Genomic DNA, 12,340 nt, shown 5'->3' with positions numbered 1-12,340 from the left:
TACTATATATAAAACAGATAAACAACAAGTGTTACTGTATAGTACTGGGAACCACATTCAATATCTTATAATAACCTAATATGGAAAACAATCTGAAAAAGAATATATGTGTATATATTTATGTGTATGTAATTGAATCACTTTGCTGTACACATGAAAACACTGTAAATCATCTATACTTCAATTTTAAAAAGACCCCCAATAAAATATTAGCAAATCACATCCAACAATGTATAAAAAGAATTATACATCATAGCCAAGTGAGATTTATTCTTGTTATGAAAGACTGGCTGACTAAAAGTCAATTAAGGTAACCTGTCATATCAACAGAATAAAGAAGAAAAATCATATGAACATGTCAATAAATGCAAAGAAAGTATCTGATGAAATATAGTACTGATTATAAACAAACAAAAACAAATAAGTAAATAAAACTCTTGAAAAACTAGGATTGGACAGGAAACTTCCTCAACTTGATAAAGAACATCTACAAAAAACCTAGAGCTAACATGATAATAAATGGTTAGAAACTAGATGCATTACTGTTAAGGTGAGGAAAAAAGCAAGGATGTCCCCTTGCACCACTCCTATTCAACATCTTACAAGACATGCTAGCTAATGCCATAAGACAAGAAAAAAGGAATTAAAAGTATATAGTTTGAAAAGGAAAATAGAAAACTGTCTTTGTTCACAGATGACAGATATTTGTCTGTATAGAAAATCCAAAGAAACAACTAAAAAACTCTTAGAACTAAAAAGTGATTATAGCAAGTTAATGTTATAAAATTTGCTTTTCTATAAATCAGTAATGAGTAATTGGAATTTGAAATTAAAAATATGATGCCATTTACATTAGCACACGACTGTAAATAGTGTGCTAAATAAAAAGTACTTAGGTATAAATTTAACAAAATGAGTACTAGAGCTTTATTAAAAGTCCAAATTCTGATGAAAAATATCAAAGAAGAAATAAATGGAAAGATAATCCATGTTCTATGGATAGGAAGACTCAATATTGTCAAGATATCAGTTATTTCTAATTTGATCTGCAATCCCAAATTCCAGCAGGTTATTTTGTGGGTATTGAAAAACTGATCCTACAGTTTTTGGAAAGCAAAATACCCAGAATATATAACATAATACTGAAGGAGAAGTACAAATTTAGAGGACTGACAGTATCCAATTTCAAGACACTGTATAAATCTATAGTAATCAGGAAAGTGCTGTATTAGAGAAAGAACAGACAAATAGATCAATGGAACAGAACAGAAATAGCACCACATAAATATAGTCAACCAATATTTGACAAAGGATCAAAGGCAATTCAATGGAGAAAGGATAGTGCTTTCAACAAATGGTGCTGGAACAAATGGACATCCAAGATGTTCTTCAACTTCATTCAAAGACTCAGAAGGAACTAAAGTGAATAAAGCTAATCTGAAAAGGCTCCATTCTGTGTGATTCCAACTATATAACATTCTGAAAAAGGGAAAGCTAAGGAGATAGTAAAAATAGCAGTGGTTGACAGGGGTTCAGGAGGAGAGAGGGAGAGATGAACAGGTAGAACTCTGGGAAATTTTAGGGCAGTGGTAGATACATGTCATTATACATTTGTCAAAACCCACAGAATGCACAATACAAAGAGTGAACTCTCATGTAAACTATGAACTTTAGTTAATAATAATGTTTCAATATTGGATCATCAATTGTAGCAAATTTACTACACTAATGTGACATATTAATAATAGGAAAGAGTGTGGGTGGTATTGAGGTGGTTTAGGGGAATTCTCCTACTTTCTGTTCAATTTTTTGTATACTTAAAACTGTACCAAAACTGGAAATTTAAAAAATTCTTCTCTAAAACATGGTTTTAGGAACCACTAACATGTACTTCAAAAATAGACATAGCAGGGACAGAGTCATCAAAAGTGAACGGCAAAGGTTTTAGGTGTTCTATGTAGGACTATTACATAGAACTGTAGAGGCTCTATTAAAGGTCTTATGAAACAAACAATTTAAAACTTAAGTGCCAAAGAGAATGAAGTAGGAACCGCACTACACCACACAATTTTATTAACGGGATGAATATTTTGGAAAGCATTTCAGTGTCTTAGGTCAAGAAACAAACTAATTTTTAGAAAAGTGAAGTTCTTCTATTTTCCCCCAAATCTTGAATTCTAAGTTTTTCAATATTATATATCATGGAATTATTAATATACAAAGATTTAAGGCATTGGTATTTTGTCAACTAAGATTTAGGACACAGACATGAAGTTATATATGCTATTAATTTGATTTTGCTCATGCATTTATTTTAAAGTTCACTGATTTATTGTGTATTCAATCTCTCTAATCATAAATTCCTTGTCATCCATCCCCAAAATGCAGTATTTGGTTATAGCAATCTTTATACCAATGTTAACTAACCAACTTAAAATCTGTCCCTGAAGGAAAAAATTACTATTTATCTCAAAGCTGCTGTGATTATTTTATGTCAGCATACAATTGCTATGCCCGAAAGACCTCACAACATCCTGGAGAAAATACAGGCCTTTGGTTGAATGTTTTCTGAGGCACAACCATCATCCTACAAGATAATGCAAGTTCCGGACAATTTTCATTGTTAAAAGGTCCTTATGTTGAGAACACCTCTGCCTTTCTGCAATTGTCATATGTTGGTCTCAGTTGGCCCTAGGATGAGATGAGTATGGCACTTGCCTAGGGGGAGAAAGTCAAGGGAGTGCCAAAAAACTCACTAATCAAGAAAAATAATACTTTAATGTAATATATGAAAAAATAAAACTGCAAAAAAATCTACAATGAACAAAATATAAAAGTATTCAATAAAGATATGCTCCAACAAGGCTAGGATTTGGGTGAAGTGAGTGACATAAGTCATACAAGTATAGGGTCAGCTCCTGTCTTTATTGGAAATTTTGATTTCTTGGGGTTCAAGTCCTATATGAACATTGGAGATTTAACCCTCAAAAGGAGCCAGACGAAAGATATTGGTCAATGTGTGATCATCTGTAGGAACGTCAATGTGCAATGTGTGTGCTTAGAGATATCAGTGAACTTCCTGTCTCTCGCTTCTGTTTTAGTTTGCTACCACCACTACTGTCTCTACTTCTTATCACAGTTCTCTTAAACTTCCTCATGTCTTGGCCTCCAGCCCTCATTGCAATCCTTTTATACTAGATGATTCTTATGCAAATACACCTGGGAAGTCCATTCCAGACTCCATTTTAATTGGCTTGGATTGGAATAATTTTGTACTTGGGTGAAAAAATACCAGAAATCTCACACAACTTGATTTTCAAAGTACTGTGTTTTTTCATAGCCCTTTAGTCCATATTGCCTTGTCTTAGCCATTAAACATGATCAACATATTCTATTTTTCTACAAAACCAAGGTAACCATGGAAAAGTGTTTCTCCACATAAACTGACCTAAGAGGTTTATGTTTTGCAGAGGCTTCCTAGTAAGTTTGAATTGGTGATGGAAATAGACATTAGATACTAATAGAATATAAGAAACCATTCTTTAAACCTGCTTTAAGCAATAAACTCCTGTCTGCCCCAAGCTGTCTCAGAATAAACAGCCTAACTAATCACTATTATTTCTGTTGGGCCTCACACCCAACTACATCACAGTATCAACATCCTCTTTATAAGCAAGTGTTCATACTTTATAAATGTTCTTTAAATAAATGGTGGTAGAAAATTCGAAGTTGGATAATTTGAATTGCTTCTATACTTGTACCTAAAAAGAAAAATCATAGAAGACAAAGCATCATTGCCTGTAGGAGTGGAACAGTGTCTGAGATCATTATCATCTCACTTCCTCTAATTTTTTCTATAACTTTTTATTGAATAATTATTTTATTCTTCACTTGTATATAATCCAAGCAAATGAGACTTAAACAGGTATATGTTTATTCAGGGGGGGAAACAAATAGAATAATAAAGACTATGCTTATTTTTAGTTAAAAATTGCAGGCTCTCCAGGTTTCGGGAGAAAGTTTAGAAGATGATTCCCTTTGAAATGGACACCAATAAGAGCTAATGTTAAACTGAATGACATTAATAATTTTGAGATGACTGACTTTGAGGAATGTTCTGTAAATGATTTTCTGTGTAAGCCATGCCATTTCCTTGGCCTTACCACAGAAACATTAATCTACTGTGAAGTGCTGAAACACGAACTGCAATTGGGAACACTAACATATTTATGAAAAACACAAAATATGGACTGAGAGAACATTAAGAATTTGCTTTTCTGTAAGGAACAGAGGCAGTTTGTCTGTCAGGCAATAACGATGACGACCGAAAACAATTTTGATTTATTAAGTATCATAGGAGCAATACCAGTTTTTTAGGCATATTAATTTGGGTTATTTCAACAACTTTAGAAAGTCAATATTATTATTTCTGCTTGAATAGTGAGCAGACTGAGGCTCAAAGATGTTACATGCTTGCCCAAGTCACACAGTTAGTATGTGGTACATCGTTGTGGCAGTATCTGTGGTCAGGTCTGTCTGCCTCCAACACCTGGGTTTTTCTCCATGACCTCCTTCTCAGGTGTGCAGGTATTTTCTCCACTAGAACTTCATACTCTTTGGTGAAATAATTCCCAGGTATCATCCCAGGTTGGAGAAAATACATCACAAAGTTCTCCAACTCAGATCCACAAATCGGCAGGTTTTTTTTTTTTTTTTTTTAATTAACTTCTTTCTCCAAGTGCGTCAGTTTTGAAGAATGTGTACCCTGGATGAAAAAAAATCAACATTCCCACTACTGGAAAGGAATCATCTATTCTCTCTATTAATGGTTCAGTATTCTGGTTTTCAGATTGTCTTCCATAAATTATGTTAGTTTGAATCTTTGGTTGGCACCTGACCACCCTTGGATGAACTATGAAATTCAACTTTCTGAAATGACAAAAATGAGGGATGACTCCATGGGCTTTCCTATGGTTTTCTTACAAAACGTCTCTCCAGGAGCCAACAAAAGCCAGATTGCTGTGAAGTTTCTGTCTTTGAACATGCTGGCACTCTGCCTCAAATGCCTTCTCTGCCTTGTTTCCTGAAAAATCTCCCCTCCTTTAAAATCCAACTCAGATGCCCTCAGTTCTTTTGTGAAATCACTCTAGAAACCCTCAAAGTCACTCTCTTATTCTTTTAAACTTCCATATATTTTACACATACCACTATTATATTCCCTCAGCACTTCCCAGCAACTCCTTCTGTATAATTCCCTTTTCTCGTCTAGCCTATGAGTTACTCAACAGTGTAGATAAAGTCAGAGTCTCCTTGTTATCCTAGCACCTACTATAACACTTTGCATTGGAACAAATCCTCAATGAATACTTGTAGAAATGACATTTAAAAACCATACATACAATATTATTTTTGAAAACTGTAGCCTTCAGGAAGATGTAAGAAGATGAGCACTTATTAGGGGCCTATTTCCTTGAAGAGCTTAACTAAGATCATGGTTGTTGAACTGAGTTCATTCTAAGTTGACTGAAGTTGATTCACTATGATTAAATTTCCTATTGTATCTTTTCTTTTGCTTGCATTTGGCCTTTCATGTTTAACAAAACCTTCTGCTTGTAGAATCATAGGATGCCTCAAATAATAGTGAGAAAAATGGAGTCTGGGAAAGGCAAGGGATTTACCACAAATCATAGCTAAATAGGAGAGCTGAACTAAAACTCTGGCTCTCTGAGCCCCTTTGTTACTCTTTCTAGTAGACCAAGGTGGTACAGAAAAAAAAAAACAAAAAACCCTTTTAGCTTGTTTATAGCTCTTTCATCTATTCAGAAGAAAGTATTTTTTTTAATAGTCACAGGGGGCACTATAACATGGAATAAGCTGCCACCAGGTTTGGTGACTTTCCAAACAAGGCCATTCATAAATTCAATGTTAGAAATATTAGTCCCATACTGAAAACTGTGCTTTTCTTTTCTCAGTGACAAATAATAAAATGCAAGCATGGGTTCATCCATACACACTAGTTGTCAATAATAAAATGAGGAGATATTGCACTGACCATAGTCTGTGTTTTCTGGCTCCCAACAATTTGATGGCCAAAAATAGGGTGTCTGTGGAATGAAAAGAAGTGGAACTTAGGTTAGGCACATAAAGAATTAGTGGGGTTCCTGGTTTATGAGCTGTGTTTATCTTCAGCAATTACCTAGAATTTTGCTAACAATGTATGTTTTATTACCCAGAAAAAGTACTCAGAGAGGCATTGTAAGGTTTTTCTTTTACATTTACTTTGCTAAGCAACTGTTCAGCTTCCAAATAGGTGCAGCACCAGCAGGTATTTAAGACAGTGTTCATTTGCTACAATTGTATGTCATCTGACAAAAAGGTAAAAGGACTGATTGCATTATTCAAATAAAAAGTGTTAATACACAAAGACTGAAAGCAAAGTATTATATTCAGGAAGACTCATGATGAGCTATGTTTAAATTTAGCAAATTGTTTTTTATGATTTATGTATTTCATCATTGCCCTCAGTAGACCCAAAAGTTCAACCGTCAGAATCTTTCCTTAAGATCTGGCAATCATTTGCTTGGTTCTATTAATTATATAATGCAGCTCTCAACATTATCCAGCTAGATTAAAACAACTTTTCCCCTTCACTTTAAAAAATATCTCTGGATAGAGACACTTATTACTCTAAATTTTTAAACTGCACAAGTCAGAGATGATTTTTTTTAACTAATAACTTAGTTGATTGCTTAAAAATAGATACATGATTCTGTGAAATTCTGGAAACTGATGAAACTACAAAGAAAATATCTGATTGAGAAAACCCAATTATTATCATCAGCATGTTATATTTTCTGATAGGGCTTTTCTAGCCCTCATGGCTGGACATGCTTGGCTCCAGACCCCGAGGATACTCCATCACCACCAGTCTACTCTTTCAAACTGTTTCCTTGGATGATGATGGCTCTGGGATTCAATGGAACAGTGACTACAGACGTCAGCCTTGTGGGCTTAATTATATTTATTAGTCAATTATATTAACAATCTGTGTGTAACAAGCATATTTAGGGTAATCTCTGATTACCTGTTTGATAATTCTGCCTTCTAGAAGAGGGACTCTCAAGGGGGGAAAAGGGTAATTGGGAGAACTGTTTGAATCTCTGGGAGAGAGCCCTTCCAGTTTAGGACTCCCAGGGGATTTGATTTACCCTCTATGCTTTCTTGGGAATTGCTCCAGTATCATAAAGAAGGATACTAATACTAATTTTGTATATATATGAACAAAGTGACAGAATACATTTAGAGGGTAAAAAAGCTGAAGCACTAGATAAAGGGGGATATCAAGGCTTTATACAGCACCCCCTCCTTGGCAAATGAATCCACTTAACCTAGTCTGAGAGTAAAACTGGGTCACTACTCTAGGAGAACCATAGAGAAACAAAGTAGTTAAAAAATCTTCCTTTCATGTGGGCTGCTAGCTTTTGAGATACTTCTCATAGAATGCATTATTCCCTTTGGGTTGCTTCTTCATTTTGGGAGGGGTGTGTGTGTGTGTGTGTGTGTGTGTGTGTGTGTGTGTGTGTACGTGCACGCATGCGTATGCATACCTATTTATCTAACTCTAAAAATATATACTCTAGTCAGACTGGTCAGACACATACTTTTTTTCTCAAAACCACAAGGAATGTTTTCAATAGCATTCTTATAATTTTTCTTTATTTTTCTATCATTTACTTTAGTGACAATTTCCTGACTGTAAAAATAAATGAATGAAGCTATTTTATCCTGTGATATTATGTGGAAAAGGCACAAAACCAACACTCTTCACTAATATTGCAAGATTTTTTTTCTAGGAAAAATATTTTGATTTATAGTAAAAGAAAATTTAAATAACAAACTCCTATAGTTTGTTGGAATTTAAAAATTTACTTTCACAGTCAAACTAGGCTTTAGGACATTTTAATGTATGAGTTTCTCTGCTTTTCAGAGTTTGCTTCTTTAGCCATAATAAAACAGATCCAAAACTGTCTAGCCATTGCTCAGTAATCTTTGGCACCTATACTAATGTGATGAAAGTCATGAAAGTGACCTGGATAATCATGTCAGAACTCAATTTCAGTTAGCTAAGGAGGATAAATTAGACAATTGCAAGTTTACAGTAAATACAAAAATCATATGATTGAAAAATTGAGACACATTTACTGCGGCATACCAGTGAAATTAAAGTAAGAGTTCTGTTTGCCTCAAACTCATGCCCCAAAGCTTTTTCATATTCCTAATGATGGTTAGAATCTCAATCATTCACTGGAGTAATTGTAAACACAATATTGCAAGTTTCCTATTTTAACCCATGATTTTTAAAATCCTTCCATGGAGTTGAATTTCAATTCAATGTAATAAAGAACTTAATGCTGCTTGGAACCAACACAAAAATGGAAGGAAACACTTTGAACAATAATGTATTTTCTGTTATTAGAGCTGTTCAAATATAAACTAATTAATGCCTTGGTAGACACTGTAGCAGGAATTAAATAATCCCTGATTTTTCTGGGGTTTCTTTTGTTTGTTTTTAAACCCTTGGTTTTTAGATTGTATGGTTATTAGATTTACAAATATGTCATGTTTCTATCCTATTTTGAATGTGGATGTGTCATTAAAATATTTAACATTTAATATTTAACATTAATTCATGTAATTTAAAAGATTATCTATTATCTATTTAGGCATATTGAACTTGATAATCTTCTGCCTATACCTAGTAGTGATATAATTAGTTTATCATTTGTACTCATTCCCTTGCTTTGTTGTAAAGTTCTTTAAAAACAGTCTCTCCTTTTCTGCAGAATGCAGGGTGATCCATTCCCAGCTTTGCTCATCTTTGACCCATGAGCATGACAATAAAACCTTGTCTGGGGCCTCCCTGGTGGCGCAGTGGTTGAGAGTCCGCCTGCCGATGCAGGGGACACGGGTTCATGCTTGGTCCGGGAGGATCCCACATGCCGTGGAGCGGCTAGGCCCGTGAGCCATGGCCGCTGAGCCTGCGCGTCCGGAGCCTGCGCTCCGCGACGGGAGAGGCCACAGCAGTGAGAGGCCTGCGTACCGCAAAAAAGAAAAGAACACCTTGTCTGCCTACTAACTTCAGTCTGGAAATGACAACAGCAGAGTTAAAGGTTGTAAATTATACTAATTCAAGACATCACCACTAATTTTAGGCCATGTCTCAGCTAGTTTGTTTTGAGGGAAATTTTTGAATTAGATAATTGTTAACAGATAGACTATATTCAATGTTTCCCTTATAAATATATTACATTATACACAGATGATTTTACTTGTAATATTGATAGCGAACATGGATAAAAGTTGGTATTTTTGTTAAAAAAATACATTTCATTTAGAATTTGTAAGAAATTTTTAGGCCTAACGTTTACTTAGAGTCTGCATATGAAAAACTTGTATAAGAAAATAAAATTTTATGGAAAATGTGATCCTGCAATAGCAAAGTAACTCCTTTTAAAAAATCAAAAAGTGTTAGTAACACATACATAATTTGTTTGCTAATCACTAATAATTTCTATTTATTAAATTGCTAACTTTAGGACCACAAGTTACTCTCACTTAATAATAAGCTGTTTAAAGCTACCATTACTTTAAATTTAACTCTATAAAGGATAAAGCTTCATTATTTTAAAGCCTTTTAAAATTAAGTGATTCAACTAATTTAAATTGCTTGAATACTTAGGTCAGTATCACAGTTTCAGGAGACTGCTTTATTTACTAGCCATTCAGTGCAGAAAGTCCTATGATTATTTGCCTTCGATAGACGTGCCCTAAGGAAGTGGTAGTGAGAGTTTTCTAGGAGGACAATGATCTTTGAGAACAATTTTTTAAAACATATTCCCTCTGTTTTCAACTGCAACGTCCAAGCAAGTCCTTAGGCATCCAAGTCACTTTATTTAGATATAGAACATCTAATCATTCAGAGCTAGTGAGAAGAATGCTCCAATGTCTAAAAGTTGGACAATGGGGAGAATCCTCTGAAAATACCTAGAGCTAGAGTTTGAACTCTGGCATATATGCCTTAATTGTTTTAGGCTGGAATCTTCCAGTCAGTTACTAATGAACCATAATGTCTAATGAAATGTAGAATACACTTCAGGTAAACCACTGTAAACTCAAGTGTCAACTGAATGCTCAATAACTGAAATTAGAGTCCACAATCATTTCCTGAAAGATTATTCTTTATAGGTATCTCATTTGAAAAATGACCTAGAACGACTCTTGTCAGTTTATAAGTTATCTAAGGTGGCTTCCTGTCTCAGATAAGTATATGCACGCAAAGCATCATGCATGTCAGTCTTCATAGACTTGTAGGTCTCAGACATGCAGAGGATATGTATTTATTAGCTAAATTCTATCCTGGAGCTTCAAGCATTCCCATGACTATTTGCTTGGACTGTAGATGGCTCTGGATCACGCAGGGTCTAGAGTGTAACAAATTTAGTTAATCTCTCAACTTCCTTCCTAGCAAATAAATGTTACTTACAGATGAACTCTCTCATCTTCATGAATTCCATTGTCACTCTCTGAATTTTTCTCAAACATTTTATATAAAATATAATTTAAATCATCACACAATTTAGCTTTCACAAATCATTAGATTCTAACTAGCTTAAGTCAAAGTAAAATAAGTCATAATTTTCAAAATTTTTGTAAAACAATGAAAATGCAGACTTGTTTTTACTGTTAAAGAATATTTTTATTAAACTTACTTGGAACCGGTAAAAGGTGCCATCATCCTTGAGTGTGAGGACATGATCCGAGATTGGAAAGAAGTAGCCATGGGCAGCCATTAGTGTTCCCAAATGGAGTGCCTCAACTGTTTCATGAAAATAAACAAACCAAAAAACACATATAAAAGCTCTCTTTAAAACTGTTGACTTATAGCCATGTAGAATTTTATCTTGTTCCATTTGAACACATTCTTGCATTGGAATTCTCAGCATCCTGAAAAGCCTGTCTTTGTACTTCTTCTTTCAGCTCTTCCACATAAGGTACTAAGATGGCTCTGCTTCCTGGTAGTGACTGTTCAATGACCAACACTGCATGGCGACCAGCCCATGAGAACATAAAGTTATGGAACATTGAAACTGAAGGTTTTTCCTGAAATCACAGAATCTGGTTCCTTCATTTTATAGATGGGACATATTTTGCTATATGTTAATAACCTTCCACAAACAATTCTATTTGGCATTTATATAGCACTTTAAACTTTAAAAAGTGTTCTTGCTTGCATCACACCCTGCCCTGTAATATGAATTTCCAATACTATCAGCAATTTTTCTAATGATATGGACCATTACTAGAGGCAATGTTAACAGGCAATGTTAAGGCATCTAGAAAAATTTATGCTGCACTAAGTGAGCCTGCAGTCTGTGGTTGGCCAGACTGTTCTAGCTTTTACTACTCTGTATACAGTATTCTACATATGAACTATGTAGAGGTTTATATGACAATGAAAACATTATATTTTCCCAGTAGTCTGGGAAATAGTTGGAACATAATACTTTAATTTATGCAGTAAATTACTCTCCTCACTTCCATGCCTATATTGGCTAATAATAAGATAATTGTTAAATTTTACCTGTAATGGGCTACTACAGTGCCCCTTTTAATTATTATCTAACATCTTGCAAATATTTTAATTGGTAACTTCTTCTACCTCTGGCCTCCACTCCACTGATTTTGTCAATAATAAAGAACAACTGCCAATCATCCTCTTTGTCCTGTGTCCAGAGACTGTTATTAAGTGTCCCAGTCATCTTGTTCACACTACCAATCAAGTCTCTCCCTGCATAGAATGTTCTTTTTCTACAAAGGAGGATTTTTTCATCACTTACGCATCCCTTTAGTTCAAAGTCAAGGTCTTCTCAAAGTCTAAGCTGCTTGTAAGTATATACCCACATATTCTGTGATTCTTATTAAAGCTCAGGAGGTAGTGTGATATTGTGGGAAGAACAAAACCTTTGGAGATACTCACTAGCTTTCGTTACTTAAATTCTCTGTAACTCTCCTATCCATTAATAGAGGTAATAAACCCACCTTGCAGAGCTGGTATGAAAATCAAATAAGAATATATATAAAGAAGAAGATGGAATAGTACCCTGTGCATAGTAGATACTCAACAGGTGGTAGCTATTGTGCTTCATTATTTACACACTGAATGATTTTTACTTTTCTTTAAAGTACTTTCAGGAAATCCACTTCCATAAATTTGCCTTCAACTCGGCTGAGTGGGGGAGCTGGCAGTCCTAAATAGCATAAGCCAGTTATGTCTTCTTTT

General features: G+C 34.5%; 1 protein-coding gene across 2 annotated transcripts in view; it reads right to left on the bottom strand.

The window, feature by feature from the left end:
- The window catches only part of RGS7 (regulator of G protein signaling 7), a gene marked incomplete at its 5' end in the record, with an annotated part of 604,742 nt that overhangs the window by 124,980 nt on the left and 467,422 nt on the right, over nt 1-12,340 (bottom strand). The window contains 2 exons of one of the 2 annotated variants that reach the window (XM_082833652.1): nt 6,053-6,104; nt 10,770-10,876. In XM_082833652.1, coding sequence (XP_082689778.1) covers nt 6,053-6,104; nt 10,770-10,876 — 159 coding nt within the window. Of the gene's footprint in view, nt 1-6,052; nt 6,105-10,769; nt 10,877-12,340 lie in introns of those variants that run through there. The other variant, XM_082833653.1, reaches the window with a different exon arrangement.

The sequence above is a fragment of the Leucopleurus acutus genome (assembly GCF_964270905.1).
Source record: "Leucopleurus acutus genome assembly, chromosome: 2".
Classification (NCBI taxonomy): Eukaryota; Metazoa; Chordata; class Mammalia; order Artiodactyla; family Delphinidae; genus Leucopleurus; species Leucopleurus acutus.
This window is presented reverse-complemented; position numbering and strand designations above follow the sequence as displayed.